Consider the following 27,100-nt stretch of genomic DNA (forward strand, 5'->3'; position numbering starts at 1 on the left):
TGATATAGGTACATTTATTAAGGGTTAAACTTAACCATTTAGATTTTCGTGATTTCTTTTGAACGAACCCCAATATGAAATTTATGGCCATGGCAACTTGAGGGGGGAGAAAAAAGCCAACAAAATTTTCAGAAAAATTCTTGAAGAAGTCTTCAGAATTTGTAGGCTTTCATCCAGGAAATAAAATTAAAAGCTTTCATAGTAATTTAGGATTGTATAGGTTTTTAATCCAACTTCTTTGGGTGCTACTGGTAACTGAAAGCACAACAGACAGAAGACGAAGTTGACTATTCAATACTGCCCATGCAAGTGGAATAGGTTTGAGTCAGGCTTTCAGACTCATGTGTTTTTATTTTACTGTGCCCATCCAAGCCTAAGCACATAAACAGTTCTTTGATTTGGAACTGGAACAACAGAAATTTATTTAGCTAATAAAGTTTGTATTTGGTGGTGGCTTTTATTTAAGCTTAGAGTCAGTTGAGTGGCATTGCTGAGCTCATGGTAGCACACTTTTGCTCTGTGGTATTTTATTTTATTTTATTTTATTTTATTTTATTTTATTTTATTTTATTTTATTTTATTTTTCAGTTGAAGTTCTTAAGTTGTGTGTTACCAAATTAGTGTTACTTTGCAGTGAATTAAATACTGTTCTAATGTGAGGTGTGTCTAGTGAGACTTTCCAAGGGAAGCTAAACCTTACATTTTGATCTCATTTTTGCAAGAGGTATAGCCTCAGCATATCTTCACATTGAGACATAGGATTGGATATAAGAAAATAAGGTGGTGGGCTGTGCCTGTATCTAGAGGAGGTAACATTTTTGGAGTTATTAACTTTATGTTTGCCTGGCATCTGCTCAGAGCTCTACTTCAAAATACTGTAATTCCTCCAACAAAGCATAGTTTCCAGCTGTTCAGATGAAGAAAGCTTCCCTTCGGGACATTGAACCAACCACATTACTGTTACTGTAGGATCCAGATACAAAGAAGAAAACCATTATTTCTCCTAGTGTGAGATGACTTTATGTGCTTGTTTTGTAGTGTGTAGGCCAGAACATCAGCATAGAAAATGTCTTGGTGTTTTAGCTCTTCTCCCAAGTCTTGAGAATTGAAATATCCTGGAATATCTTATTTTCCAGTGTGCCGAATGCTTCAGAGCCTGTTGTAGCTCTCTTAAGTTCATGTAAAAAGTATTTCTAGTGTAATCTGTCATTGAAGCACAACAAAGATAGAAAGAAAGGAAGAAAAAAAAAAAATGGTGAAGTTTGTTGAAGGTTTCCCACCTCATCACTTCTGAAGAAATGCTCCCAGGTACTTTACCTGCACATGTTTTGTTAGTGATGGAAACTTTCTAGTTTTATTTCTTACAGGGCATTTAAGGCCATGACTGCAGAGATCTGTTCTGCTGGCAGCAGTGGCTTAGGCAGTCGCCTTTTATTGCAGCTGCTCAGCTCTGTTCCTCTGCCAGTACGACTGCTAGCATGCCTGCATGGAGAACCTGGCTGTGAACTTGCTTGTGACAGTATAACCTCAGTTTGTAAAGGGTATGTGCAGCTTGTGTGTTACTTCAGGTGAATATTTGACCATGGTCCAAGTTCTGTTAGTTTTGCTTTGACCCCTGCTAGCTTTTCCCAGAAAGCTATTTTTCATGTCTGTGGATTCTCATAGTAAAGTCATAATTCTTAGAGAAGCATTGCTTTTAAAGGGAAGAGGTCTCACCAATGGCAATTTGTTTATGTGTTTTGTTTGGGTTTTTTTTGGAGGGTTTGTTTGCTCGTTTTTCCACAGTGTTTACCTTTTTTAGCTTTGAGGTCAATGTTTCCATTCACTTTCCATGGTATAGTTTTAAATTGGCAAACTTGTGCTTTTGTAATTTTTTTCCCCAGTTAGCACAATTCTTGCTAAAATGGTAGATCTTGTACAATTTTAACATTTGTGGGTAATCTGAGATTCAAAAGGGTTCAGGTGTGCAGAGAAAAGACAAGATTTGGTATGGTGTTAACATCTTTATCATTCAGTAACATATAGCCAGCCATCAAATAGCTCCTGTTGTGCCTGTATTACTTGACAGTAAACTAACCCTTCCACAAGTCCAGGCATGTCATGTCTACACATTCACCTCATCATATTTTAATTACTCAAAGTTACCTTAGTATATTTTAAAAGCTGAGATCCAGGACCCCAACTTTGGCTTATTTTGGAGAGTTTTGTGCAAGAAGCAAAAGAGGTTTCTCAAAAAAAAGCTTTAGAAAAGAGCTTGCTCAAGGTAACAGCTGAAGAAGTTGTGATGTGTTAGTGCTGAGCTTTTAAAGATGAGAAAATAAGTGTTAATCGTGTATTTGACTTACAGTACTTGCAGCAGTTTACAAAATGATAGGTGGAGGTACTCCGTAAGTGTTCTGTGGAAATTTGACTTGACAAATCAATATAGATCGAGCCACAATTCCAGTGTGGTTGAAATTGTTTGTATCCAGGAAACAAGGAACAAAACCCGTCTAAAAGATTGGAGCTGGATAGAAACAGTTAACAGCAGACTGTAGGGATTAGTGTTGGGTTCGGCCTTACTGTTGTTAATGGGCTGGAAGGCAGCGGAAGCAGCGAGCTAATGGTATTGACAGACAGTATGGAGCCAAATGGGATTGCCAACACAAGGAGAGAGAAAATGGAGAGGAACATAGGTTGGGAATATTAAGAAAAAATACAGAGAAAGGAGAAGGAGATTCCCCCCCAGCTTCCTCTAACAAATAATGAGTACTGATACCATCAGGCTTTTGCAAATGCTACACTGACAATCTTGCACAAAAAAAAACTTGCTGAAAGGGGACAGCAGAGAAGTGAATGGTTTTTACAGGTTCTTTTTTTCAGTGCTTCAGGTGTTACAAAAATGAATGGATTACCATTTGTGATATGGCTAGACTTGGTGTTGATAGGAACATAGGGCATGTTCAAAGGATAGTACTGCTTTGAGAAAACAGCTAACACTCACCTAAGTTTAAGAAGAATGTGTCACATGGGGAAAAAAGGTGTTGTTGGTGAAATTGAGTAGTTAAGAACTGAGTATATTTCAAACTAGCAACTTGCTAGTTTTATATTAAAAATACAAAATCAGTTTTGTCTTGTAGATGGTTCTGTAATGGTAGCTGTGCCTTTGAGGCAGAGATTTTTAATGTATTCAAGGAACTTTGGAAACAAACCTAGAGAAGAGAGGGCATTTATGTAAAGATACCATTTCCTAGAAAGAACCCTTGTAGTCCAGAAGGATGAAAACATGTAATAGTTATTATCACTCCAAATAAATAAATAAAAATATCCACTGTGGAACTGTCCTGAATGTAACCTCAGCTGCTCTGCAGATACAGACATCGAGACCAGACTAGCAGCATTTACCAGCTGTGTGTAAGAGCTACGCTGCACGTAAAGGGATTTCACATTTTATTATGTGGGAGGGATGATGTCAGTTTGGTTGATTATGCCCCTTTCAAGCTGCTGTGATAATTACCTGCTTGTTACCAGAAGTGTCGAACCCATTTTCAGTTCTTGTTTGCTTTTGCTGTCATGCCCTAATTGCTACATAATTTTGTCCCTGCCAATTACTACCTTGGAGTTGAATTTTACAGTGAAAAAGTTGTAAGAAGCAATAAAGTAATTGTTTTTTAGATCTTACAATTTCAGTAGAATATTCTATTATGCTGCAGAGTATATTGAAATACATGCTGCTGACTTCTGTGAGACAGTGAAATCCCATGGTTCCCTCTGAAATCAAGAGGATGTGAAAGGGGTGACTTTGAGAGAGCAAGCCCCTTGCTATTGAGATAGCTGCAGTATGTGTCTTGAGGGTTAAACATGCAAAATGAAGAAGTGTGGAGAACTGATGGTTTCTAACTTTATTTTGGAAATAAATATATTTACTGTATTCTGTAGGGGCAGAAACACTTGGGTTTGGTGTTTTTTTTTTCTAATTCCTTGCCTTGCTTTTCATCCTGTGTTTCATCCACTGTGTGAGTTTTGAAAGTTGCCTTTGTAGATATTAAATCATCTAATGTGGTCCTTCATCCATGGTTTTCTATAAATATGTAATGTAAATAGATTTCTTTAAAGGTGCTGGGCCTAACAGTGTTTTATATTCTGATTAAAACTATTTGTTTGAATTATTCAGTGGAACAAAGCCTACAGTAATTGCATTAAGAGCTGGCTGAGCAAGCACTTTGTTGTCATTGGGAACTGTCGTTGCCTTGCTTTGGGTTTTTTGGGTGGTCCTCCAGCAATAAAGTCTGGTGTTAGTCAATATTAATAACAATTACTGCTGTTGAAACCTGTATATGGAATGACATGGATGAGCAGAGGGAAGAGGCAAAAGTGGGATTTAGTTTAAGCACAGTTAAACAATGCTCTTCAGAATAGGAAGAAGTTGTTGTCATCATGTAGAGGTATAGATATGGGGCTACTGTCTGGAAAGGAGCATTTCTGGAAAGAAATTTAAGAGTGTGGGAAGTTTGTAGCTGCATCCTGAGGTCTGTTTGTCACTGAGATTGTGAGATTGGCTCCTGTCATTTTAGTGTGATTCAGACAGCCACACCTGAAAGACTGAAACGTTGGCAAAAAGTCATGAAGCTGACCAAAGATTGTAGAAAACTCGAAGGTTAATTTGGTGAGAAAGGCAAAGTTGCTTAGTCTGTGGGGTTGTGAGAGAGTGGGGAATCCAAACTCTAAAACTTAGCAGCAGCAAGCTTATGGTGGATAATCTCTCCAGTGGAGAAAATACTGTTTCTTAAGGGTTCCCTAATGTAAAAGGTACAAAAGCCAGTGGTTGAAAACTGAAAGCAGAGAAGTTCATGTAAGAAACGAGCACAAATTCATAAGGAGGAACAAATGACAAAGGGTATGGCAAAGTGAGTGCCTCACTGCAGGATGGGATTCAATCAGTCACAGTTATTGAGTGATATTTATGGGTATTAGACTCGCATGGATAATGATTCTGGCTTTGTCCTCAGCCAGGCTGTGAGCGGTTGGACTTTGTTTCGATAGTGCACTCCTTAGCAGCTTTTTTGTGGATGGTGTAATGAACGTTGACCATCTTTGTGGTCAAAGATTCTTTTCAAATGTAATCTTTCCTACATTGATTGCAAAATAGATGTAGCTCCTAAGATTTTGAGGACAAAGTATACCTCAGTTGTAAGCCTTTTGTCTTCATGAAGGTTTTCAGGTACTTTAAGGAGAAATTTCAGTGTGTAAAAATACAGAGAGAGTGGGGAAAAAAGAAGGAAAAGGTAACAAAAATGCAGAATATTGTGACAAAAAGTAATGATGTTACTGCTGAAATTTGTGTGGCCAAACTTTGAACTGTTGCTTGCTCTATCCTGTTGTGATACCAAGACAGTAGCTTTATGGCTGCTGCGAGTTGCTCCTGGACATAGGTGCTTCCCTGGCTGTGTCATCTTCACAAAGCATTGCAAGTAGCTGCTTTGGAGCTGCCCTGCCAACTTTTCATACCTCAAAGTACTCTTGAAAGGTTTGCCTAAGATAAATCTTGAAGCTCTGTGGTCTAGTGAGTAGAACTGAGTTTTCGTGCTGTAAATGTTAATTAGAAGCATATGTGTGTGTGTAAAAAGCAAGCTGAAATAAAAGTATAAATATCAAAGAAGCTGTCATTCCAGAAGGTCTATGCTCAGAAAAGATTAAGTAAATATACAAATAGTCCCATTATAAATCAGAATCAGTATCCTTTCTGATTATCCTTTGTTACTTATTTTTTTCTGGTGGCTTCTGAAAAAGAAAAGTTACAAAGTGTTTCAGAATGTAATTTCCAAACCCTTTTAGACTGCATCTCTTGCACCTTCACCAAAAGAAGCTTCACTACTCACTGTTCCTTCTCCTCTTCTAGGAACTCGTTTCTATCACTATTCCTTGCTGCTTCCAGCACAAATGTTCTTAAACCTCCAGTGAGTGCAATGGGGTAACTGACCGGGATGAAATTCGCTGTGTTTTGCCAGGTGTACATTCAATCAATGTCAATTCTTGAGCTTTGTTTTAACATTATTTATACGGCCTCAGGTTAGCTTGCTTGAGTCTTGAATATGTTGGCATTTTTCTTTATACAGAACAAAATTTTGAGAATTAATTTCCTATTACCTTAAAAGCACATTAAATTGAGGTTATCTGTGCAACTGGAAAGAAGTTGCTGAACTTTGAGGACCTTTTGCAACATGCAGTGCAGTAAATGGAATAAGCTTACTGCTTGTGTGTCCTTGGACGATGGCCTCAAAGGAACTTGACCTGGAGGTATCAGTTGGTCTTCTTGGATGACTTCCATTGTAGTAGTTGCTGTAACAAGGTTCGCTGGATACGTGCCCTTATCGTGTGACACAGATACAATTTTGTTTAGAACTCTGACCTGTATCGTATGACGTAGGCCAAGCAGTAGATCAGTCTTTTGGTAGCGCTTCTGTTGCAGCCTGATCTCATGCTGGGGCTGTGTGAAGGAGGTGATCAGGTAGAACTCTTCTAGCATCAAGTGCTGGAAACCCCATCTATTTATTAACGTGCCCTTAAAGAAAAATATGACAAAAGGTAAATTAAGGAAATGAGGTAATAACAGTTCTTAATAAAAATAATCACTGAATGTGTATGTTTTATCTTAATGGATAGAAGACTGGCATAGAGAAAATCTAGAGAAAGTAGTTTGGTGTGGTTTGTAGTGCTCTCAAATAAAGAGATTAAATTTGAGAACATTAGTGTGCAGCACTGATCACTGTCCCACATTAAGATGGTAATTTAACAGTCCTTCGAGTAGAAGATTAGAAGTTCTCTATTATAATTATTTGGAGCTATGTGTAACCTTGCTATAATTGTCAGAAGTGTGTCTCCAGGTTAGAGGAATCCTCTTCAGGGATGGGGGGGAAAAAGTGCTGGAGAGTTTTGTTAACAGAATGCAGTGTTTGTGCCTTCTCCACACCCCTGGAGATTGAAACATCTGTTTATACGGAAGCTTTTAGCGTGTTTGAAGACTTGTATGAGTTGTGACTGCACTTCGAAGCGTTGCTGATTATGCTGCTTGTATTGTTTATATTTCACAATAGTATTTCCAGAGTTTTATTTACCCTGGTATAAAAATAGTTTCCATGATCTGGCTTTTAGGATTTACTTCAAGTTTGAAAACAATTTTGTTAAAAGAAAAACAATTCTTGTGAATTATAAATGCACACTGACACCCATCTGATTACCCATTTTCTTTTTAGGTCTATTTTTATTCTTCTGAGGTTTTCCAAGCCTTCTGAATAAGTTCTAATGGATTTTTAATTAGTGAGCAGAAGTCGTGGGTTTTTTTTTTTCCCTTTGGCTTTCCTGGGTTTAGCTGTTTTATTGAAAGAAAAATATTTCATAATACTTGTTGACATTATCTGAAATAAAAATGCATTTCTTTATAAGCAGTATGAAGGGTGCTAACAGATGGAAAAGATATGTGGTGATATGACACTCATTTCTGTTGTGTTTTTTCCCCTGTCTGGATCCATTTTGGATGGGTAATGACAAACTGTAGTTAACATGCAAGAACTACTTTTCTTACATGACATTAATTAATTTGGGTATTATTAAGAAAATTGTGTCTAATGTGTTTGAGGTCAGCATGCTGCATAAAAGCAGGTTATTTATATCGCTTTGGGTACTGCTTGGCCTTTCCTGGCCTTTCACATCTTCATCCTTTTCTAGTTTAAGCTTAAATGCTCAGTGGGGAAGCAGTGGGGCAGTGTGCTGATTCTGCTGCCTGTAGGTTGTTCAGCACCTTTTGTAAACAGAAGTTCAGGTGAAATTAGAGGAGAAACCTTTCTCAGGGAATCCTGTAACACACACCTGAGGGACAGACATGGGGTTTGGGTATATTGGTGGGGTCAGAAATACTTCAAAAGTATAAGAAGGAGTGGAGTTATTTTCCATGTAATCTACAGGAAGACTTGTTTGTTGTCAGGTCTAAAGATGTGAGTAAAACTGAGCTTTGACAAAGACACTGAGCTTTATTTGATGAGAAACCATGAGATGTTTTGAGTTGACTGGTGCATTTTGATAGATGTAAGTTCTAGAAGCCTCTCAAAACAATGCCATGTGAGTGGGGTTTAATTTGTTTTAAATACATTGGTGTGATAGGTTAGAGCTGATTATATGCATCTTTTTTTTTTTGAGTATCCTAACTGAATTAGCAATGCAGGAAAGCAATGGTTAGGGAATTTGATGATCACTGGTATGCAGGCTGTCCTTGCTGGGTATAAAGCCAATTTTTTTACTAGAAAATTCAGTATTAGCTCTTTTGGTTGTATACCTGCATTGTGTGTGGGTATTAAGCCTGGCAGCACGGTATAACCAGTGAGAATATTTAACATGAGCAGACAAATGCATTTTGAAAGAATCTTCACAACCTTACCATGTTAAAGACTCCAGCAGACTGCAAAGTTCCAAAAGGACATCTTTGAAAATGACTCTTAATTAATGGTGCTAAAATTACAAAAATCTGTTCACAGAGACCAAAACTTCCACCAAGTTTCAAGCACTTGGCAGCTGTGTCTCATGCACGATGACTCAGATCTGCCAAATTCTATGTGCAGGATCCTGAAATCACCAGCCATCAGCATTGCAGCCCTTACCGTTGTATTGCCACCTATATTCAGAAGAGAGTGGCAGGTAAACCCTGCAACATAGGACAGAGCAAGGTAGCTGGATATTCCTTACTTCTTGAACAGGTGATCTTGGTGCTTTTGTGGGTAAAAAATTCTGGGTGGCATGGCTCTCACAAGATTGGAGGAGTTAAAACCTGCCATAGCTGTCGTCATGGAGAAACAAATCTTGTGTTCAGATGCTTACATCAAGAAGACAAGAGTGTTTGCTGCAGTAGCATATTTTGATGCATTTTTGTTTATTTAAAGGAAGAAGTGTGGACAAGTACAATGTTTGATGGTGTAGGTGCACACATGAAACTCTTGCAGACCTTAGATCTGTGTTTCTGACAGTACCAGTGGTCTCTCCACTGTTAATGTTGCCATTTCATACTATTTGCTTTTAAAATTAGAACATTTCAAAACATTCAGTGGTCTTGATAAGCATTACTTAGCAAAATCATTGAAGAGCCTCATGGTAACCTTGGTCTGGAGAAATAAGAATGTAGCTATTACCAAATCTGGAGCCAGGTAGATACACAGACCTAGCTGGGGGTGGCACTTCTGGCTACTGGTGCTCCCAAAGATTTGTCTCATTTGGTTCTGGGAAAGGTTTTTAAAAGGTATTGCAAGTGCTGAAATTCTGGTGTGGTGTTCTGCATTTCAATAGTGAACATGGCTGAGTGCCTTGGTAACAAGTGTGTGAGGGATGGAGTTTGTGTAAAACTGCAAATATATATGGGGTGTCAGAAGGTCATCATTGCATCAGAAATTTTAAATGATGATTGTTTCTGAAATGTGCATAATGGTTAAAGTCTGCCTATGACATGCTTTGTGCTACGGAGCTAAAGCTGTATACTGCCAGTCAGACCGTGAGGCTGCCTGTGAGTGGGAAGGTAGTTCTTGAGAAAGAAGAACTTATAGCAGTTTCTGATGCTGTATATTGCTGAGTTAATGTGACAGATATGTGACTAGAAGTAATTTCCGTTTACAGAATTTATGTATTTCTAATCAGTCAGTTTGAAGGGTAAAAAGAAAGGCTGATAGATCTGGAAGCCTATTCTGTGGTGTTTTTCACTCCGTTGTTCGAACTGTCTTCAAATCCGAACAGTCTGTGCACGTAGATCAGGCAACCTGGCTTCATATTTTTCTTATGTAATGGTATCATAGAAAGCTATGCAGAAGAACATTGCAGTGTAGTAGCCCTAGCTTCAATATTTAAGTCTGTAACTGGCTGTACAGAGCTTTGATCCCATGTGTATTATATGGGTTCAAGTGAAAAGATGCTTATTGTACATACCACCAACTGTTAACAATGAATCCTCCTAGTTTGGTTCTTGTCTTCTGTGACCCTCCATCTTTCTGATAGCATCCTCACTGAGGATGTTCCCAAACAGGCAACAAGTTGGGAGGACAATTTCATGGTCATGTTAGTAAGGCTCTCTTTCATCTAGTGTAGTCTTTGTCTGCTTTATCTTTTAGAACAGCAGCTCCAGACTGAGACTGAACAACTATAAATAGCTTCAGGGAAGAAGAGGGTAAATGCAGAAGATAGTGACTTTGGGCAGACCAGCCTCTTCACCCAACAGAGTGTAGCTTCAGGGTCCTGGATCTCGTGGGTTTCTGCAAAATTGGGTTAAGACTGGGAACCCACATAGTACAGGTGATTATGCATGGGCACTTGAAGCTGAAAATACAGATTTCATGTTTATTTAAAAGCAGTAATTCATTTGGCCTTTACACTGTCGCCAGAACTGAGAAATACAAATTTGTTTTGACATTCAAAACCTGTCTTGGGATGGCCTTTTTTCTTCAAGAGGCCTGCATTCATCCTTTGGTTTCCCGTGTATTAGCTTACTTTCTGTCAACAGTAACTGTGTTCTAGAATAAAAGCAAAGATGCATCTACCACATTCAGTACAAATAATCTTTAAAAGACTCCCATTTGCATTTCTTTTGACAAATTTCCCTTTCACAGGGGAGTACTGGAAAAGTTTAGGTAAGAATCATCAAGCAGAGGCTAGGTTCTTTTTATGCTTTTTCTCAGACATTCCTGATCTCAAAGACTATAATATTTTTTTATTTTAGGTGCTTAGTGCTCTCAGTAGTAACTGTATAAAATATAGATGTGAAAAAATTCAGCTCTGAACATGTTATAGCCTGCATGAATGAATAATGCTGAGGGAATGAAGAATGTCTTCTAGATTGTTACTGGTTAAAGGAGATGTAAGATGGGAAGTGTCAATGTTTTGGTTTTAAATGTAAGCTGGGTCACTTCCCTTTGATGTAGTTGCTTGTAAAAAGGTTATCAAGCTTTCTGAATTAGAAATATTAATATAAACATTTTGATTGTACCAGGAGTATATTTTTGAGATCTCCTAGTAGTGAAACTGAAGGTTGAATAAGTTCTGTAATGAGATTGTAATAAGTCTGTTTCTGTAGATGTAAACTAAAAATGGTATTCTACAGTCTTTCTCTTCTTTCTGTTACTAAAAGGTCAGTGTTTTTTCACCTTTGCATCACTTATGGTGTTTCTGTTGCACATTTTTTCCATCCATCAGGGTCCTTCTGCCTTTAATATATACGTAACTAATATAAGAAGTAAATAGAAAGAACATGGTGATGGTTTGGGGGTTTCTTTAATGTAAGAAGGAAAATGTTGTGAAGGGTGAGTGCAGAAAATACTTTCAGCTGTTAGTGACTGCTCAATTAAAAACCAACAAAGCAGACTTGGTTTGGAGCGGTAGTCAATATGATAGTGAGTTTCTGATTCTAGGCTTGTTAGCGTTTAGAGCTATTGAAATGAATTCTAGCTAGCTGGCATCTGCCTTGTGTCCAGTGCTTCAGCTCTTTTTTCTCAACTCTTCAAAGTAATAAAGACCTCATTGAAAAGGAGCATTCAGAAAGTGGGGAAAAAAAAAAATCTCTTTCCTTGTAGGTAGTTCCATGAATTGATTCTTGCTTGCTGTGATTCCCTTTGCACAGGGCTGCTAGCCCAACCTTAGGTATTCTAGTTTGCACTTAGAGTTGTACTTGCCTTAGGTTCAGCAGTACTGGTGCATGTGCTTTTGCACACCTGTTAAAAAGACTCATGGAAGGCCTGTAACAGCTTTCACTTGTGGAACTCTCGTGTGAACATTAATTCATTACTAGCCATGCTGATGGCAGCACTAATTGAACCTTTTTATAAATCATTCCCATACCATCTTCCAGGGTAAGGCTGTGGACAGATGTTCATTTAGCAAGACATCTGTGCTGGTTTAGGATGTTACTGTATCCCAGATGTTACACTGCTTTTTAAGGTTCTTGGCCCTGTTTCCTATATTTAGTATCATCATTTTACTCAGCAGTTTGCAGAGCATAGGAAGGGAGGTAGTTTTTCCCCTGAATGATCTGGAGGTTTCTGCATTTGAGAGAGGGAAAACTCCGGAGGAGTTTGTATGACACATTCTCATAAGCCTGAAACAAAATACACTGGATGACCTGAGCATGTTGTCACCTGATTTTGTTGGTAGCAACTTGGAGAGAACTTGCAGAAACTGGTGTCTGGCAATAACTTCTGGTAATCACAAATTAACAGCCTGGCATTGACAGGCACCTGAGAGTTGTAGCTTTGCCAGTTATGTCACATGGTTCTGGGAGATGTTGGCCCATGACCTTATTCGTGATCACTTTGTGAAAAGAATGAGTAAGAGCCAAGATGAACTTTTGACCTACATTTCACTTGTCAGTTTATGGTGCTACTGTTGTCACCTTCAAAAAAAACCCAAACACCAACCAACTGAAAAAAACACAAACCCAAACAACTGAAACCAACAATAAGCCCCTGCCAAACATGTAAAAAGTGGCATACATTAAAACAAAACACCCCCAAACCAACAAACTAAACAAAACCCAAACCAAAACAAAGCCCCATAAAACTCAACAAAGTAAGAAGAGCAAAGAATTGGTATCTGGTTGCTTTTCCATTTCACCCAGCGTTGTACAGCTGTGCTGCTTTCCACACAATTCAGCAGAAGCCACTCAGGTGCCTAGTGATCTCCCACTGTCAGTGGTGTGGGCAAAGCTTTGAGACAACCTCAGCAAGGCTTTCCCCCAGGGCAGAGGCTGTGCCTAATGGCACAGAAAAAGGCCTTTTTGGGCTCTTTTCTGGTGGGCTAAATTTAATTAGTTGTTTATCCAGGAAAGAATTATAAATACTGTGGTGTATTTAAAGATGAAGATTAATGATAGGCACTAGCTAAGAAAGTGAACTGATAACAGATTTAGCAGTAGGTCACAAAAGATTTTGATAAATGCAAATAAGATTTCCTGTTTTTATGCAAACACAACTAAAAATTTTGTAGACAGTAAGTACATTCAGCTAGAGTCCTATAGATGGAATGTGCATTAAACACTTAAAGAAGTCCTATTTCTCTCAGTGGATCTGGTCTTTTAAACATACATAGATGTGCTTTTGTTTTTTTCCTTCTAAATTGAACCCTCTTGTAGGAAAAAGGCAAGCAAGAAACCAATTGCAGAAACCTTGGCAGCAGTTCAGCCTGTGTACCAAGCCCACTGCCTGGTGTACTGACTAATATTTATTATTGTTTTCTTGTAGAGTCTGTATTGGTCAGGCTCTGCCTGTACATTTTGTTCTTAGTGTGGAAGCTGGAGATGTGGCTCATCTGTGTTCAGTACTTCTGCTATTGTGAGCTGATGGAGTTTTTGCAGTGATATGTAAGATCAAGATGTAGTTACTCTCCCTAGTAAGAAAGCTTTAGATTGAGCCTCAAAATATAAAACAGAACTGAAATGGTAATGTTCAGTATAGCAATTAGAGTTCACTACTGTCTGGCTGCCACGAGCAAAGGGGGGTAGTCACTGGCTATTGTTCTGTAATTGTTTTAAGGCAGCAAAAGTTGGCCTTGCCACCACTGTCTTGCCTCAGTAGCCTTTTCACATCCTCCTTCAGAGGGATGAGCTTCAAAAGAAGTAGTCAAGTCCCAGGAGAAGAACAGGGTACAGGTTGCTTTTCCCACTATATTTATAGCGAAGTGAAATAAGCAAATAGCAAAGTAAATATTTACAGGACTTGTCAGTGGAAAAATCTAGTGTTGTGCAAACTAGCCAAAGGCTTTGTGTATAGCACTATCAAATTTAATGTATAAACTTAATGCAAATAGCTTTAAACAATGCATTCTTATTACAAATGTTGATTGCAGTGATTAGGTATACTACATGGCTTTCTCAAATGGCATTTGCTGTGGAAACATTAATGTATGGTTGTCAGTACAGTGTATATTTCACTGTGTCGTGACTTGAATTGTCTTTTTCTCTAAGCCAAACATAAATTTGTAGGCTACAAAATCTCTTCTGATGATTGTGAAAGGCATGTAACTAGTAAAATTAAGTTAATGATACAACCTGGATTTTTTTCCCCACCGCTTCTTCAGCTGTATTTAAAACCTGCGCAGCCTTGTGAAGGCTTTTTGCAGCATATTTGAGGGAGGGGAATGGCAAGAAAACACTAGACATGGTTATATCTTTTGCTGCAAGAAGTAATTATGTTTAATTAATTGAAACCTGAGTTTCCTTAGTATTAAATAGGTTGCTAAAATACGGTAGGGAGTTCAAGGAATGAATACAGCTCTTGTTTAAACAAAATGTTTGAAAAGGCTTCATGATCTACTTTGTGTTTAATACATGAAATGTTGTTTTAATAGAAAATCTAAAGCCATATGTAAATCATGAAGTAAATATAAATAGTCATCATCTTCACTATTCAGTGATCTTCACCAATAAAGTTGTGTTGAAGAATACTGAAATGGGAGGAAGCACAATTATCATTTATCTTTGTGGTGAATTCAAAGTAATCCTGGTTTAGTACAAACTTGTAACCTTGCATTGTAGACATAGTTGGTAGAAGAATAATTGGGATAGGATTTAGAAATAATTCCTGTTATTAGCTTTTTGTGTTCTGTAAAGCTTTTGAGCATTTCTGCACCAAGGGAAGTGATTTCATTTACCTTCATTCCCCTCCTGGTAGTTTTGGGAAAATTTAATCACTTCAAAAAAACCCCAACAAACCCAACAACAATTTCCTTCAATGTAGAGCTAAACTCAAACCTTTCAGAATCCTCCATGAAAGAGGAACCAGAGCAGTTTTGTTGGAGGGAGGCAAGCAGGGTGGCTGTGTGCTGGCCTGCATGTCATCCTGATTCAAGGCATGTTGGTTGGGTGAATGGTTGCCTGGGAGCTCTGAGACATGGAAGTGCTAAGATGCCCCAAACTGCTCAGAATTTGTGTACTTGGAATGAGAAGCTCCCAGGGTCTCCCAGGCTTTCCATCAGCATGTCAGGCAGGTTGCCAAGTAGCCTGAAAATTTGGGAGGCAAGGTGCCAAGCTCTTGGCTCCCTTTCAAATGGGCTGCTGAACAGCTGGGAATCTGGATGCTTGGGCTTCTCAACAGCCCACCACGTTAGTTGCTGAAGAGTCAGGCAGGGGAAAAAGACTGAAATTTGGGGCACAAGCTTGTCTGCTGTTGGTCAGACTTTGCTTGAAATTGAAATAGATCTGCCAGGTATTTCTGTTTTGATGTGCTATCCTCACATGGTGACTTTTAAAATGTGATAACATCTAGTCATCTCTCATAACATTTTATGTGTCAAAATATTTGCTTCACTGAAAATAATGCATGTTTCAACTGAATTGCTTTACCATCATTATTATTCCATAGAAATGGCTTCTAAGAAGGCTGTCCTGGTTTAGAGTGGGATAGAGTTAATTTTCTTCTACTACAGTGCTATGGTTTGGATTTACTGTGAGAATAAGGGTGATAACACACTGACATTGTAGTTGTTGCTCAGTTGTTTATGCTAAGTCAAGGACTTTTCGGCTTCTCACACAACCCCACCAGTAAGCAGGCTGGGGCGATGGGGGCACAAGAAACTGAGAGGACAGCTGGTCAAAACTTGCCAAAAAGATAATCCATACTGTATGATGTCATACTCAGTTTATAGACTGGGGAGGATTGGCCAGTGGTTGCTCTTCAAGAACTGTCTGGGCATTGGTCAGTGGATAGGGAGCAGCTACACAGTGCACCACTTGCTTTGTTTAAGTGTTTTATCGTTATCATTACTATTTTCCCTTCCTTTTCTGCTCTATTAAGCTGTCTTGATCTCAACCCACAAATTTTAATCCCCTTCCCCAATTCTCTCCCTTGCCCCACTTGCAGGGGTGTGGGGGAGAGGGAGTGAGTGTCTGTATGGTGTTAACTGCCTGCAGGGTTAAACCACAGCAGATGCTCTGGGGGGGAACTGGTGTCATTTTTAGTGTATGTAGCTACTGGCCAGATTTTGGCTTGTGTTCTCTCATCTCTGGCTATAGTTACCTCCTATGTGGAGCAAACACGATGCTTGTTATCTTAAAATTGTACCAACTTCTGTATTTTTGGATCAGTAAAAGTTTGCTACTGTATTTTTCTTGTAAGAATAATCAGAAAAACTTCAGGGGCCCACTGCTGATTGAGGTGTACATTGCTGAGAACAACCTAGAGTGGGGAAAAAAGGGGAGAAAACTTCAAATAAATCATGAGTTAGCTTAAACACTGAATACGTTAGGGCTGACATTTATCCCTCAAAATAATATCATTTAAATGCTAATGTAAATTTAAAACTTGAAAATCTAAAAGATGCTTTCAGTTTAAAAGGAGGTTTTTCTCTTCTTATGTTTGCAGGCCTCGGAGTAGAGGAAAAACCGCAGTGGAGGATGAAGACAGTATGGATGGTTTGGAGGCAGCAGAAACAGAAAACACTGTGGAAACAGGTGATGAGAGTCTGATGTTGATGCTGTCTGGTTATTGCTTCTCTCTTGGAAATGCATTTAATTATGCAGGACTTTGGCAGACAAAAAAGTATAGCTTTAGTTTTATAGCACAAAACGTGCATTTGGGCAGATAGAAAAGAAAAATAGCCTGTGTTGTTCAAACTTACATTAATTAAAGTTATTTGAACCCATTGCTTTTAAACAGCCTAATGGGAATGTCTTTGTAGTGTGTTATGTAGAGGCTCTTTTACCTGGTTTTATGAGCCTGTATCTAAAAAAACTAAAAGCTCTGAAGCAGTAGCTGCTGTTTTTAGAATACCTGCCAAAACAAAGTATTACTGACTGACCTGTACCTTCAGCTGACTACAGCAGATTATATACAGAATGGATAGTGGGGATAACAAAATGTGAATGCTTCCTAGTGCTGCTTGGAAAACAAGATAAATCTCTGTGCTTGCTTTTGTAAATATTTGTTATGATAGTCCCCAAATGCTCCTGTTACCAGAGGGATCTCATTGTACTGGACCAAGTACTGTTGTCACAGGCTGTGATTTCTGTTCTGGCAGGTTAAGAGTCTGAAGAGACAAGCAGATGAGCTAACACACAAGATAAAGGCCATGGTGAAAAACTGTCATCTCTTTGCCAGGCACATGTCTATAGCCATTTGCCTGTTTTTAACCAGGGACTGAATATGTGTAGAAGGCTAAAACTTGCCAGGAAGGATGGTACCGTGGCCAGTTGGCGAAAGTTTGCTGGCTTGACAGAAACAAGCCTTAAAAATGCATTGAAACATAAGGGTTTATAAATTTAATTAGATGGGCTTATATGTGTAATGAGGAAAGTGGAAGGAAGCACAGAGACACTAACAGCAGAAGCTGGTGGTCAGGGCAGCAATTGCATGGAAATGCCAGCTGAGTAGAGAATTACTCTCACAGCTGCTATGTAAAGGAGGTAGAGTTGTGAAGTCCTTAAAGATGGAGAGAAGAAACTGTGCTTACTGTAGATTTATAAGGAGAACAAGTGAGGGACTTCAAAAGAGCCATTTTGCAGCAACATGTTATAGACCATACAGGAATATGTTTGCAGTAGTGGAAGCTGCAGAAGAGGAAGCTGAAATTACCAAGTGGATGGAGGTTGAGCTTTGTGTATGCAGGTCTCTTGGCTTCTTATGTGAGAGCTGGTGAACAGTGATGAGGGCTTTGTACTCAAGCCTCTAGGCTTTGGGGAGTGTCATGAGTTTATTTTGCTGAATTTAAGTGTTTTTAATGGTTTGTGGAGGAAGTCCAGATTAAAGCTTAATGCACGGATGCTGCATCTATTGGTTGCTTTTCTGTCTTTGGTAATAAGCTGCTGGTGATAGTGAACATAGGCTGTATTTTCCAGCTTCTATAAATAGGTAATTACAAGTTATTAAAGTTGAAAGTGAAGAAGTTGTATCCAGTATTGTCTGTAGAAAAAAATGAGTAGGGGAAAGAAAGGCTAGTTCTAGTTGTGTCCTATATTCTGTTTATTACTCTTTCTATCCCATGTGCTAGAAACAGTCTTATGAAAATCAGCAAAGGGGCCAGAAAGTGTGATTATAAGTGGTATGATTTGTAAATTTAAAATGTACTTTTTAAAATGGCCCATACCAAAAAAGGAATTCAAGCTTAACAACTGCTGGTACTGTACTGTGTAGGGAATTTAGGATAGCTGTATTTTTCTTGACTTTGCATGTCATTGTTAACAAAGTTCCTCAACAGAGATCTGCGAGCACCTTTTGCATTGGAGGAGAGAGGGACACAGATAATTATTTTTAGGGCTCCAAGGGTGCATATAGATATCTCTCCATTATCCTTCATCAAAATCATCCTGACTGTCAGAGTGCTGATGCTCATTTCTAAAGGTACAGGTAGCAGTGGAGCACTGTGCTAGAAATCCTGAAAGACAAAGACGCCACCGGGTCTGCTGCTGGAAGTGATACACCATCACTTCACTGCTGAACCCAAGATGGTTTTGCAAACTATACTCCTAAGTGAAAAGAAGCCTCATAAAAATACAGTAATCTTAAATCCCATTTTGACAGGGAGAACCAGAATAGATTTAAGGGCATTATTGCCTTGAGCAGTCTAATAGAGGCAGAAAATAGCAACTGTATTATTTTAAAAGTTGATCAGCATGTGACTTGATAAAGGTTTAATTGTACTAATTGAAAAGGTGGCTGCCTTAAAATCTTAGAAGCAGTTACCTGTGTTAATAATAAAGTGTGGGAGAAGGAGGAATCCCAGTTTGTTGCTTCATGTGGGACTGCTAATCAGATTGAAGTATATTTGTGTTCCAAATACTTAGCCTTGACTAAAAAGGCTTTTTGTTTTGTTTTCTTGCAAAAAGTGGAGTTGTCAGCAATTTGCTGTAGTAGTTGGCAAACCAAGCCACAATATAGTAATATCTGAAAACTCAAAATGAGATCATCTGAACATACAAAATGTGCAACTCTTGACATATTTTGAGTCTCTGGATTTCTAGCCTCTTTTCTATTGTCTGGTTCATGTGCTGAGTATGATCAGGAGTTCTTTCACTCTGTGTGAGGTTTTTGTCCCTTGTTTGTTTTATTTCTGGAGCCTAGCATTGCTGATGCACTTCTAAAAATTTCTCTCATTTTATGAAAATTAATAAGTCCATGTCATAAACGTTGTATTCAGTGTATTAAGCTCTACTTTTTGGGAAGAGAGCAATGCACAAGGAATTAGAACTTCCCTCACAGGAAGAGAAAAAGGAGATGCCCCATATAATCCCACCTAGAATAAAGAGGTGTTTTCTAGCTGTGAACACTTTTGGGGGAAAGCAAGGGAGGATGTAAAGTACTAAACATACATTCTTTCAATTTGTAATGTGTAATTTCTTTTTGTAATCTACTCTGCCCTAGTGAAACCACATGTGGAGTATTGCGTCCAGTTCTGGGCTCCCTAGTTCAAGACAGATAGGGAACTATGGGAGAGAGTCCAATGGAGGGCCACAAAAAACATGAGGGGTCCGTACAGTCTGGAGAAGAAAAGGCTGAGAGGGGATCTTATCAATGCTTCCCAGTGCCTAAAGAATGAGGGGCAAGAGGATGAGGCCAGTCTCTTCTCAGTGGTGTCCAGTGATGGGATGTGAGGCAATGGGCATAAACTGGAAATTCTATCAGAACATAAGGAAAAACTTCTTTACTGCCAGGGTGACAGAGCACTGGACCAGAGAGGTTGTGGAATCTTCTTCTCTGAAAACTTTCAAAACACTCCTGGACGTGGTCCTGTGCAACTTGCTTTAGGTGACCCTGCTTTAGCAGGAAGGTTGGATTAGATGCTGTCCGAGGTCCCTTCCAACCCCTACCATTCTGTAATTCTGTGTAATGCTGCAACAAATGTTTGCTAATAAATAAATCAAGTCTTCCTGAAGTGGCTCTTTTGTAATGCTAAGGTACAGCCATTTTAATGGCAGTCCAGGAAAGTTGCTACCTTCACAAAATTCTGTAGTGTGATATGTAAAAAAAGGCAGGATTGGAAGCTAAGCAGGGTAAGCTGTGTGCTGCTCTGATCATTTCAGTATGGTTCATTATCCCTGCCAACTACAGCCATTTCTGGGCCGTGCCCATTTTCTGCCAAGTGCTACGTTTGCTTTAGTATAAACTGAATGTAGACTTCTTAAGGATGGAAAGAGAGGAGGGATTTGGAATTGGAAAAAGGAAATTTGGGGATTTGGAACAAAAATCTATTTGGAGGTAACTCAGCTTCTTCCTAAAAAACAGTGCTGGTAACTGCTTCTACTCAACCACTAGACTCTCAGCTTCTTGTCCCCCTTAGGACAGTCTCCTTTTCTTTACCCACCGGCCCTGTCTCTTGCTCATTTATTTATTGTTTTCTTGTTTGGTTGGTTTTTTGGTTTTTTTTTGTGGTGTTTGGTTGGTTGGTTTTAATTTATTTTGTTTTTCTCTTAGTGATCATTTTGCTTCTCAGCTTAATGTAAAACTTAATACTGCTGCTGTGTCATTAGTGACGTGACAAAGGAATTTACATTGACATTACCAGTCAAGTATACTGAAAGAGTAACATGTATCTCCTGTGCCTGTACATTGTCTTCCTCACTGAAAATGGTCCTGTTCTGTGTATGTGTTAGTTCTATGGACCTGTCTTAATTTTTGGTAATGCTATGTTGAGGCTGACTCTCCAGTTTGGTAGATGATATACTGGAGATGTTGAGACTTCAGTCCCACCAAGTAAAATCATAATATAAAGCAGGTTGGCTTTGGGGGTTCCATAAGAATCTGCCCTGCTAACACTTGCCTAGATCAGATACAAAATAGAAGTAAGTAGCAGGTAAAATAAATGTATTGAGGATAATAAAAGAGGTACCACCTGCAAGGCAGTGAAGACTAACCGTAGAAAGTAAAATTAAACAGTAGTAGTGCATGTAAATGAGCACACAGGGGGGAAATCTTTGTATTAACAAAAATCACTCCCAAATAGCTGTTGCTACCTGAGCAAGTGGTGCTGAAGTTCTTTCAAGAAGTACAGTAGCTTTTTTAAGTAAAAAAGGAAGTAAAATTCTAAGAATCACTGGCAGTGGGTTAAGGGGAAGAAAGCACCAGTGTGTTCTGTTGGGTTTTGTTTTGTTTTTTACTGCTGCTTTATAAAATTATGCCATGACTGCACGGTGAGTGCCAGGTGCAGTTCTACTTCCCCTTCCTAAAGGATGAGCTGTAATTGGGAAAGTACGGGAAAGGCCAACAAGTACAAGAAGTAGTAAATAACAGGAGAGATCAGTTAAGGTAAAAGACTTCAAGCTGGAATGGCATTACAGGAAAGCAATTTAATAGGATCCTCCAAAATGATAAATGGTGTTGAATGATCTCAGCCATCTCAAATGATAAGAAAAGTAGCAGGGAATGATTTGTTTTGTTTTGCCACACAAAAATTAGGGGACGTGGGTCATGTTCAGAGCGCAAAGGTAGGTATGTGTGCACTCAGCATCTACTTAAATGATAGAGTTCATTACTAGCGGATGCTTTGGCCGTGCAAAATGTACACGGGTTTCAAAAAGACCCAAAGGTATTAATGAAAAACATATTTGATGATTGCTGTTGAATACCCTCCCTAGACTAGGGAGTCTCTCAGTTGCAAATCGTTGGGAGCTGGTTATCCATAATATAGTGCCTTGTGTTTAGAATGCCCAAAATTGTCTAAATGATCCTCCATTAAAAACCTTGGGTTTATTTTATAGCTGGTACAAAATCTGCACAAAGTTATTCTCTGTATAAAAAGCTATTAAATAAATAGTTCTATTTGAATGAAAAGTATCAAAATATATATGGCAATGTTTAAAAAAGAATAATCACAGGCTTTTCTCTCCTCTCCATATAACAACTGTCACAGTAAGTAAACCACCACAATGTCCTTCGGATAGGAAAAAAAGAGGTAATTGGTGGTTGTAAAAGAAAACACTTGTGCAGCACTTGCAGAAAACCCCACCAAGACACTTCTGACGCAGTTGTACATTTTATTGTTTACTGTTGTGAATAAAATTTTACAATGTGGACTTAGGATGGAGAAAGTATGCCTGCTGCCGTAAAGAAATGGTTGTCTCAAACTTCAGTATGCTTTTTTCCCCCTCTTTCTCCCACGGTTGTGGTTTTAGCAGGCATGGAAATATGGTTACACACTCAGTACAGCCGGAGCAATGGTGGCATCTAGAAGCAGCCATCAACTGCTGCATGTCTTTCAGCATACCTTGGCTTGGCTTGGTGTTGTCTGGAGGGGTAGCAGGAGATCTGTATGGGATCAGTTAGCTACAGCAGGCCCGTTTGTTCCCCCCATGTTCAGCTGCCAAAGCCTGTATGTGCCAGTCTGAATTCCTCAGGCTCTAGTAGGAGAGGTGATGCTTCTTATGAGATTGTGTCCAGAACAGTAACAGAATTATAAATGCTGACTGCTGAATACATACTTTGTTCCTAAACTGGGACAACTCTTTTAATGGCTCATATGGGTAGGAGCTTTTTTTCTTGTACTGTTGGAGATTTCATTTAACTTTAAGAAGGCCCTTCTGTCCTCACCAATAAGGTGGGGAAAAAACTTCAAATAATAAGCATTTTTGAAATGGTATGTTTTCTAGCACTTTCTGAACGTTTTAATAAAGGATAGTGACATTAAAAAAAGAACTTAGAGACATTTGGGAATTGGTGCAATTAGCTTTTTTTAATTTTGAGTTCCCCCACCAACTCATTATATATGGGCAAGACCTTCATTGTGACAGAATCAATCATGAAAACAGGATACAAAATAAAGCCTTATATATGAATCTCAAAATGAGCTTCACATTTATTAATCATTCATGGTTCCTTCATTCCCAGAAGCCTCAAAGTAGGATGCCATAATGAAGTCTGATGAACATTCATTAAATACAGTGAAAAGCAGCTAATGTATTGTGCCAGATGCTTCCAAGAACATCTCCGAGGCAGCAATAAGTATATTTGCTGTCCCTTTGCTGTGCCAGTGCTGCGGACTGCAATCTCCTAGAAGTTTGAGTCATGAAATGCACTACTTCTGTTCTTTCTTAATCTTCTACTGCAAAACTTTGCACAAAGTATGGCATGCACAAGTAACATAAGCACTATTTTCATACTGTTTGGTGAGCACCATGTTTTCAGTCTTCCAACGGCATATTGAGACACAGTTTGGTTTATTGCAGAGACAGCAGTTGAGATGTTGTTTGTCTCATTTAGTATAATTTGGGTCCCTTCTTTTCTGGAGAAGCAAACAGCAGGGGAAAAAACACCATAAGGATGTAAGCTCATATAGTTGTAGTGTGTAGTGAAACAATCTGTGTCTTCTCACACAGTCCAGGGTTCTCGAGGATGAGTTAGTGCCCGTGAACTTTGTCTTTCCAGTGTAACGGGTGCCCATTAATGTATAATGAGATGAAAGCTGGCAGAGAGTAAATAGCTTTTGCGTACTTGAAAGTTTCTGCGGGCACACAATGAAGCAGAGTCCCTTTTGCAAAGTTTAATGAGGCTAAATAAAGTTGACAAGATGGTTCAGAGCAAGGCTACTGTTTCTGGTGGTCTTCTTGAGCACTACGCTTTTGGTTGTCCTGAATTATGTTGTAGGTTTTGGTTTTAGTGATCTGATGTCTGCTTGTCTTACAGGTGTTTATGTTTTGCACTCTTCACTGAGATTGTATTTAGAAACTTGGAAGTTGCACAAAATTATCCTTCAGTTCCAACATTCTTTGGAAATACACTATGGAGCATTACAAATGGTTCCTCTGGACACTGCCAGTTTCAGGAATCCTTGTCCAGGAATGCTAGCAGGGATTGTTTGTTCAACATGCCAAAAAGTAAAGGCGTGGAGTTCCGTTTTGTTTTCTGTATGGAGCCGTTTACTTTGGGGATGCATTGGGAACAGAATATTTATTTAGTGTCAAAGGGATTGTCCAGAATATTTTTTTTTCTTTCTTTTAAAATTTTTCTGGGGTGGGGGGAGGGGGTAAGTTTGTGGAATGGGTTGAACATGGGCCTTTTGGCTTTTGGAAAGGTAGTCATTTTTGGATGTACAAAACCACCTCAGATGTATGCTACTGAGTAACTTAACTGAAATAGGTAAAGCAATTCCATTTTTACCTCAGCTCCAATAAATATCTGGCACGCCCAGTCATGAGTAGGAATTTTGTATGCTTTTTTTCCTTAATTTTGTGTTTCTCTTCAGTATCTTAAAGCCCTCAGTGAAGGCATCTAAAAATGTGATCAGTTGTCATCCTAAATGAGTTCGCTCTAGGTTAAAGAATAATTTTACTTCAGTCTCTGTACGTCAAACAAGAAAGATGTCTCTTTCCCTGTGTGCATTAGCGGGCATATAATTTCAGTATTACAGACCAAGCTGTGCAGTTTTATATTCTGAGAATCTTCCTCTTGTAGAAACAAGATTAAAGCTTGTAGCAGGTTTTTGAGCACGCCCACCCATGTCATGGATTCTTCTACCCATCCATGTCTCCCCTTGACTCATTTATCCTTTGCAACATTTGATTATATTTTGACATGTTGTGTATTAAAGTTTTTTTAAAAGTGAATGTATCTTCTACATAAATCTTCTAAATAGGCTGTTGCTTTACTCGAACTGGGCTTCTTTGAAAGAGCTGGGTGCATAGCCCTCTTAGCTCAAATCCACCTTCACTGGAAGATTGAGGTGGTGAGCATGACCCAGGTTCAGGACCTTGGTCGGGCTCCTCTGTGGGGACAAATGTAGCAGCTGTGGGCACTGGTTTTAAGCTGGATGTGCCAAACAGCAGAGTCCTATGATTTTAATGTTATTTGGGCTTCAAGACCAAAGCATGAAGGAGTGTGGAAATAACCAATTTTATTGCTCCACAGCCCTTCACCCTTGTTCCTGTGCATTCTGCTGCACTTGGGGCAGCACATTTCCATGTCCTGCTGTCAAATCCCTGAGTCATTGTGCAAAGGAGGACACCAAATTGGAAGAGGATTTCAGTTACATATACAGTGGCAATGTGGTGTTTCATGTTTCTAAGCAGAAATAAACTTCTTGGGCAAATAATAGCACTGTCAGCTGTAGGCCTGTATGTTTCTATCTAACAACTAATCTAAATTAAAAAGATGCTGCAAAAATAGTTTATATTCCTACAGCTCAGAATGAAGTTTAAACTGGCATAAGCTGTGTCCTTTCTTCCCTCACCTCTTCAGCCCCACAGCAGCATACAGTTAGTGTAATCAGGAATGAGTTAGTACTGGGAATTGATCAAATTTAAAGCTAACCTGGGAGGAAAAAAGGTTTATTATACCCCAGATTAGTGTGTTCCCTCTGATGTTTGTTCAGAGGTGAAAGAACAGGTGCACGAGAGCAGATGTGGGGAGAATGATAATGTCTAGAACTGCAACTTCATATGGAAAGATTGTCATTGACCAACACTCCCCCTGCTCTACTCCTCATTACTTATTGAACATCTTTAGTCCACAGTGGTACAGTGTGTTATGGAAGCAGCTTCATAAGCATTCACTTTATTGTTTTATCTAGATGTGAAGGGTAATATTTCCTGCTCTCGTTTTGTTGTGTCTGAGAACATAGTTACATGGGATAATCAGTCTATAGGTTAAATGGATGTCTGCAGCGCAAGGGAAAGTTTACAGGTGTTTTTATAGTCTAAGTAAATTAAGTAAGTCAATATTATTCTTATTTTTAAACAGAAGTCAAAGAGCAGTCTGCAGAAGAGGATGCCCAAACGGAAGCGGACAGCACCAAGCAGCTAACACCAGTCCTTCAGCACTCAGTATCCGAGGAGTCTGCAAGCTCCACTGCTTCTGTGGGTGTGGAAGCTAAAACCAGGTTAGTGAACAGGAAGGCTGGTGCCAAGCCAGGGACACCAGAGTGGGAGTCATGGGGTGCAGATGCTTAGGACATGCTACTGCTTTCTTTGAAGTGCTGGCAAGAGCAGCTTGTTCTTGAGACTGATGGATTAACTGGCATGTAGGAAGACCAAGGTGAAAAGCACATTCTTTGAGTGTTGTCCTCAGATTACACTGGTAAACCTTGGAATTCCAGCATATTAGCTGTTTAAATTAAAACAGATTGAAGTGATAGGAGATAAAATGTGATTACTGAAGCTTCCCTACTGAGAAAATGGTTCCATATAAAGTGATCTCTGAAGTTTCAGCTTATATGTCTGTATTTTCAGGAGCCACTTGAAAGAAATCCCTTGTCATTTTTACCGTGGTCTTCCTTATTTCAGAATTTATAACACAGAAAATGTTTCCAGTTGTTTGTTGGTTGGTTGGTGGGGTTTTTTTGTTTGTTTTGGTTTAGTTTTCTATAACATTTTATCAATATAAATTACCCCCAAAGCAGTTAGAGTATTAATTACATTATTTGAGGGAAAGCAAAACACACTGTCTGTGATCACTGTTGTGTCACAGAATGCTAGCAGAGCTTCTCTGTTGAAGCCCTGGTAACAGCTTTTAGCCCAATAGTAGATCTCTTCAGCTGCAGAGATTGCTGTTCCCAGTTAGCAGTTACAGGTGTAATTATATTTTGACAGACTTGACGAGAATTGTCGTCATTCTTTTTCTTTCCGCCTAATCCAACACAGAGCATATTTTCCATGCACAAAAAATTACTTCATCTACTTGCTGCATACATAATTTTCATGTTTTACATGCTCACAGTCTTCTTGGGTTCCAAGAAATATGTTCTCTTACAGAGAATTTTTGGTTATATAGATCCTGTGTGTATACCTGAATGAAATACACAAAAGTGTCTGTGCTAAATAAATTTTTCCAAAGCTGGTATTAAATTGTAATAAATATGTAAAGCTACTTGAACTGAACAGCTGGTTTAGGTCTCTATTTGACCCTGATTTGGATGATTTGCAAAAGTTTTAGCACTTTCTACCCACTCTCTGTTCTTCTCAAGGTTACTTTCTTGCTGTTGTTGATCACAGCACTTTCCCCTACCATAAATTTGGGTGTGTGTTTGGTTGGTTTTTTGTGGGAGGGTTTTTTTGGGGTCGTTTGGGGTTTTTTGGCTGTCCTTTTTTTTTTTTAAGCTGAACAACAGTCTTCTAAAAAAGCTTCTGCATGGTTCTGAACCAGCCCTTATTTGCTCTCAACTTACTCCTCTTTCCAACTTGGAAGTG

General features: G+C 38.9%; 1 protein-coding gene across 1 annotated transcript in view; it reads left to right on the top strand.

Annotated features, from left to right (window-relative positions):
- Positions 1-27,100, top strand: part of KMT2C (lysine methyltransferase 2C) — a 184,585-nt gene that overhangs the window by 32,241 nt on the left and 125,244 nt on the right. Inside the window, exons 2-3 of the mRNA XM_054171155.1 lie at positions 16,356-16,444; positions 25,656-25,794. Coding sequence (XP_054027130.1) covers positions 16,356-16,444; positions 25,656-25,794 — 228 coding nt within the window. The remainder of the gene's footprint in view (positions 1-16,355; positions 16,445-25,655; positions 25,795-27,100) is intronic.

Source organism: Dryobates pubescens, chromosome 21, assembly GCF_014839835.1.
Source record: "Dryobates pubescens isolate bDryPub1 chromosome 21, bDryPub1.pri, whole genome shotgun sequence".
NCBI lineage: Eukaryota > Metazoa > Chordata > Aves > Piciformes > Picidae > Dryobates > Dryobates pubescens.